The sequence below is a fragment of the Sinocyclocheilus rhinocerous genome, unplaced genomic scaffold (genome assembly GCF_001515625.1).
Source record: "Sinocyclocheilus rhinocerous isolate Xijiao unplaced genomic scaffold, SAMN03320098_v1.1 scaffold387, whole genome shotgun sequence".
NCBI lineage: Eukaryota > Metazoa > Chordata > Actinopteri > Cypriniformes > Cyprinidae > Sinocyclocheilus > Sinocyclocheilus rhinocerous.
The window spans coordinates 2,849,658-2,856,010 of NW_015651557.1; the positions used below are offsets into that span (position 1 = coordinate 2,849,658).

General features: G+C 35.7%; 1 protein-coding gene across 2 annotated transcripts in view; it reads right to left on the minus strand.

Annotated features, from left to right (window-relative positions):
- Window positions 1–6,353, minus strand: part of LOC107713157 (TNF receptor-associated factor 4-like) — a 14,541-nt gene that overhangs the window by 6,275 nt on the left and 1,913 nt on the right. The window contains exons 1-3 of one of the 2 annotated variants that reach the window (XM_016518588.1): window positions 6,252–6,307; window positions 3,520–3,571; window positions 1,906–2,010 (exon numbers count right to left, since the gene is read on the minus strand). In XM_016518588.1, the coding sequence (XP_016374074.1) occupies window positions 1,906–2,010; window positions 3,520–3,571; window positions 6,252–6,304 (210 nt within the window). In that variant the 5' untranslated portion in view covers window positions 6,305–6,307. Of the gene's footprint in view, window positions 1–1,905; window positions 2,011–3,519; window positions 3,572–6,251; window positions 6,308–6,353 lie in introns of those variants that run through there. The other variant, XM_016518589.1, reaches the window with a different exon arrangement.

A 6,353-nucleotide genomic window follows, 5' to 3' on the forward strand; every position in this document is an offset into this window, starting at 1 on the left:
GAGATTAGAGAAGCAGTCGTCAGTAGAATGACGTGTTTGTGGGCGGGGTCAAGTTGTTCGCGGCCAGCCAACGTAGAACATAGGCGCACATTATGCAAATGTGTTACCCCGTGACGTGTAGCCGTCTACTAACGACTCTTTTCAGCTGTTCAGAGTCGATTCTTTATTTTGGGAGACAATAACTTTATTTATCGTGCACTTTCAGCTTTACAACTTTGCAGATCGTTTACAATCACATACAGCTACATTACACAATGCATAAAAGGTAATATTGGAAATGGCATAATAGGGGCACTTTAAAAATAATGGGCGTGTCAGTCCTAAATTTAGGACTCCTAAATTTTTGCTCTAAGAGTATTTCACAAAGCCTTTTAGAGCTAAAACTAGCTCTTAAATCTGTGAAACGAGTAGTGAAGTGGACTCCTAAGTCACTAAGACCAATCTGCCTTGGAACGTAAACATTTTAGAAACATTTGATGTAACAGCTGTTCTTGCCTCCAGTTTTATTTTCTTTTTCGTTTGCATGTCTTACTATCAGCCATGATTATTCTACTCTGTTAATAAAGTCTGTTTATATGCATGTTCACTAATTGTTTACGAGAAACATACATGTAAGAGGTTGACAATTAGCTGAACATATACTTGTTTAATTAGTGACACTTGTATTTTAAAATCTTTATTTGAATGTGGCAATTAACATTTTTATTTTTGTAACTTTATTTGAAAATGGCAACATAATACTGCGCTCTACAATATTTCTATGAATAAATCTCTGACAGAGACTATCAGCCAATCGCTGTGTGCATAGTTAGTAAGCATGCTGACATCATCCATAGCAACTAGGTCAACCCCGCCCTTATTCTTAGCTTAAAGGGTTAGTTCACCCAAAAATGAAAATTCTGTCATTAATTACTCACCCTCGTGTTGTTCCAAACCCGTAAGACCTTCGTTCATCTTCGGAACACAATTTAAGATATTTTTGATGAAATCTGAGGGCTCTCTGACCCTCCCATAGACAGCAAGGTAACTACCACGTTCAAGGTCCAGAAAAGTACCAAGATGTTCGACAAAGTAGTCCGTGTGACATCAGTGGCTCAACTGTAAAGTTACGAAGCTACGAGAATATTTTTTGAGCAAAGAAAACAAAAATAATCATGATACTGTTGTGAACGCGCGTCCACAAGTGATGCAGTAGAGGGAATAAAGTCGTTATTTTTGTTTTCTTTGTGCAAAAAAATAGGTTTTAAGAGAAAACTCTTAGCTAAAAACTTTTACTGCTCTTTAGGAGAACTCTTAGTGGTAAGATAAAATGTTTTGTGAATACGGGCCCAGAAATACAGTGAAAACAATAATATTGGTGAAATATTATTGCAATTCATTTTTCGCCCCAGTTGAATATTAAAATGTTCCTGCGATGGCAAAGCTGAATTTTCAGCAGCCATTACTCTAGCCACATGTCATTTGATTCTTCAGAAATCATTCTAATATGCAGATTTGGTGTTTGGTGTATGTTGAAAACAGCTTTTTCCAAGATTCTTTAGTGAATAGAAAGTTCAAAAGAACAGCATTTAAATAAAACAAAAATATTTTGTAACATTTTAAATAACTTTACTGTCACTTTTGATCATTTAATGTGTCCTTGCTGAATAAAAGAAACAATTTCTTAAAAAAAAAAAAAACTTACTAATCTTAAACATTTTAACGGTAGTCTATATTGTTGGTTTTTGTACATACTGTAGTGTACTCATACATTTTTACATACAATAACATATGGACAGCATCTAAAATGCAAACACTTTTAAGAGACTTCAGGAGCCATAAACAAATGTATTCAATCCTACAAAGAAGCATGTAGAAATATGTACAAATACGGCTGAGATTTGTGTTTGTGTGTCATTTGTTCACCTGCAGGAGCTTGTTCTGTGCAGTCCAGCGGCAGCCCTCCTCGCTGTGGATGCAGCGGATGGGCAGGGAAAGAATCTGCTGTTCCAGCTCCACATCTGGAAAAATCTGCGCGGTCAGAATGACAAATTTATGAGATTTATTAGAGTAGAACGTATAAGAACATTTGAAAAGCATGGAAGTTAAAACATGAACATGAAACATGAGCAAGATTGCTGTTGTTCAGTACAGCTGTGATTAGGGGTGTAACGGTACACAAATATGACAGTTCGGTATGTACCTCGGTTTTAACGTCACGGTTCGATATGATTTCGGTACAGCAGGGGGAAAAACTAAACTTTTTTTTTTTTAAAGGGGTCATATGATGCAATTTCATTTTTTCCTTTCTTTTTGGAGTGTTACAGGCGTAACAAACAATGTAAATTTCAGTGTTGTTGGACTGTGTATCAGCACTCTTGCAAACACTGCTTGGCTAATCAAATTTGAGCAAAGAAACTAACTGTTGTAGGCAAGTTTAATATATTCAGGACTGGCCTGTGTAAGAATGAAAAATAAGTAACATTTCTATGTTTGGTTTAAGGTTAAGCATGCATTTTTTGGATGTTCTATTGCAGTGATTCTCAGCTGCGGTCCTGGGGACCCAGTGCTATGCACATTTTGTATATCTCTCTTATCTGACTGGCTACATCCAAAAGCTGAAAAATACAGAGGTAGGAAGTCAAAAAGGCACGTCCGAATCCTGTGATCACATCACATCCAGTCTGCTGAGATACCTTCACTTGATTGATTTTTGAAGGCAGCACGGCATGTATCATTCACTGCCTATGATTTCCCACTGTCCTGTGTGTTCAGTTCTATTACAGTTGAGCTAAAAAAAAAAAAAAAAGATGGCAGCTAAATGTTGCAGTTGGTGGTCAGTTTGTGTGTAAACCCTGTTGATAAAACCAGCTGGTTAGGTATGTTTTGAAGCATGGCTGCTGGCTTGAGCTGGTTTAAGCTGGTCCTTAGCTGGTCATGTGCTGGTCCTGAGCTGGTACTAAGCAAATATAGCTCCTGCTCAGGACCATCTTAGGACCAGCACATGACCAGCTTAAACCAGCTCAAACCAGCAGCCATGCTTCAAAACATACTTGACAAGCATATGCTGGATTTTTCAACAGGAAATGCATGTTTTTGACCAACCTTTCCCAATTTTGATGTAATTTCTAGCGAGAAATTAGTATTGCGTCAATTAAATATTCACTTAGTTATCACCAAAGCTCTATTCTGTTACAGATCACTAAACTATTATGCTGCATCAATAACCTGTCCGAAATCAGTTTTGGGAGTTACTTGGGCAAACGCTGCCTGCAAAATCATTGCCTGATAGGGCAGCAATGCAAAAAATCAGCTGCCTAAGATTTTTTGTTCTGGCACTAAGTTCAGTTAATGGATCTCTTTCCTAACAACTGCTTTTCTTCCACAACTGGAGTTGAGAACCATTGTTCTATTGTATAATTTAATGGCATTATAAAATATCATTAAATTATACAATAATTTATGACATCAGGACAATGATCATCCTTTGGATGAAATCAGAAGACATTTGAAACTGTTGTGTTATGAGGGTGCACTTACTTTGGCATAATCCAGCGGCAGGTGGTCCTCTGGGCACTTGAACACACCTTCACTATTAAAATTTAGCAGAGAAAAAAATTGTGACAAAGTCAGATTCCTGAAAGTTATTGATTCACATACATTCTGAAAGCTATGTTGTATATTTTGGGAAAGAATCACCATGGTAAATGTGTTGTTTAATATGTGTTCAAATTACAATGTCAACAAATAAAAGCTGGTTGTCTATTACTAGAGCATTTTTTAAGATGAAGAATTTACGTATTTTTGCTCTCCTACATAACGGAAAGTGACACTTACACATGAATGTGTTAGAATTTCATTTGCATTCGATTCATTTTTACATTATACAGTATGTAGTGGGTTGAAAAGCAGTTCACAACTGCCACCGATTGATGCCTCCATGTTATAAAGCCTAAATGAATCACAGTCGAACTGATTTGACAGGAACTTCAGAATCACCTCCCACACCACAAACTGACGAAGGGCCTTCAGGAGAATATGAGTGAATCATCCATCTGGCACGGTGACGCCCCCCAGCATACATTATATGGGGAAGCAGTGCGACCAACACAACACATATTAATAGAGCTGTGATCTTTCCATTACGTGTGACACAGAAGCACATCGTCATTTCAAAATCCTACAGGGAATTTTCCCAAAAGTCCCGCAGGAAGCTTCGCAAGAAGATGCAAAATGTGATTGCGACATGCAAGTGGATTTTGAATGCATTTTTCTAAATAAAAATGTTTTAAAATAACTTTGATTCTTTTTTGCTTCGATAAATAGTTTTCTTCAGTTGGTCATGTCTTATCTTGTCTAGATCTATGAATTAGTCAGAACTGCAAATGAGGCCGTTGAAAAAGTAGCGCATCATGCCCTTCAGGCAGATACATGCTATATCATGTTAAAATCACAATCACAAATCATGTGTGAACTATTGTATGTTTCTAACAATATTACTTTAAGGTGACAGAGAGAGCATATGTACTGTATCATTCTTGCTCTTAATACTTGCTAGTGGTTACATTTTAAATCACTGCATACATTGCCTTACAGCAATCCAATCCACAGATTTACATGTGAATTAGTAATTCATTTCAATTAATAGTCTATTTGAAAAGCATGTGTTAGTCTGTCAATCATTATGATAACATCCACAGGATAACACAGGACAATGAATGTAATTGTTTCACTCATTACACCTGTGAGCAACACAACTCTGTGTTATGACTATGGGACTGAGAAGACAAGGCATGGAATGCTAAGAATAGGTCATAACCCAAAACTGTGCAGTTGAGCAATACTACCAAATAAACTGACTCACTGCATACTTTCTTTTCACATTAATTCCTTTAGGCTGTTTTTAAATCACAACACTTCTAAAAAGAAATCATAAGAATTCTGTAGTATTTTGATTATGTTATTATCTTTTAAAATGTAAAAGAGAAAAACATGTTATTTTATGTAAACATTACGATGTAAAATCTATAGAGACAGAAAGCACTACTCTGTAGCCCGAGGCATTTTGTGTCACTCTGACATCTTGCTTGGCCTGTTTGGCATTTGTTTATTACCACTCTGTCATAGAAGCAATTATTTTTAAGTGATACTTTCCACATAGACAATGACCAAAGCTATTAAATTATTTAAAAATAAATTAAAAATGCAATGGTGAATACACCTCTTCTATGATTAAAATGTTTTCAATTTTTGAACTAAAATGATCTATGTGATCTGTCTAAAGATTGAATTTTTAAAAATGAAACTTTTTCCTTTCTGTTTGAAGTGTTACAAGCTCTTGGTGCATAAAGAAGATCTGTAAAATTGCAAAGACTAAAGTCTCAAATCCAAAGAGATATTCTTTATAAAAGTTAAGAGTCAGCCACACCTACCTAAAACGGCTCGTTCTAACACGCCCCCAACATGTCTACCTCATATGACCCCTTTAAGACTGTGCGTCAGCAAGTCCTCCTCACCCCTACCCCCAATATGCGTAATACATTTTTGTTATAATTTTTTTTAATTAGGTTTGTTAGATTTTAGATGGAATAACCCTGAGAAAACTTCATGATGTTCATGATTCAATAATATACAGTAGATATATTATTTTCTATTGAATTTCTATTCTAATATATTTTAAAACTTTCATGTGACAACAAAGCTGAATTTTCAGTGTCACACGACCCATCAGAAATCATTCTAACATGCTGATTTGCTGCTCAAGAAACTTATTATCAATGCTGAAAGCAGTGCTGGTTAATACAGTTGTCCTTGCTGAATAAAAATATTAATTTCTTTTTTTCTTTTTAATGTAGTATATACTTAGAAAAATGTTTGAAAAATTCTTAGAATTATACTTAGTTTATAACTCACTTGAACAATGATTTACACCTAACACTCAAGCATTAAATATGTAAGAAATATATTGTGCTGCATGCTATGGTTACACCTCTTGACATTTTGAAATATTCATGTTAATATGAAATAATTAGAAGACATTTAGAAATTTGAACGTGTGTTTTAATGTTTCTTTTATCTCTTTTACTTTCATAATTTGTCCCAGATATAATGATCTATTATGTGTTTAAGTGTGTGTGTGTGTGTGTCTGTGTGTTTTAGACATGTCACGTTAAGAACTACGGTGTGAAAGTTAAAAATTCACTTGGAAAAAATATGAAAATAAACCACCTCGCTTTGATCATTCAGACATACAGGTTAAGAACCAGCTTTACCTGAGGTACTCCTGCAGGCAGGTGTCGCAGAATCTGTGTCCGCAGGTGGACATCTGCACGGGGTCCCGCATCGGTTTTACACACAGAGGACAATAAAACCTC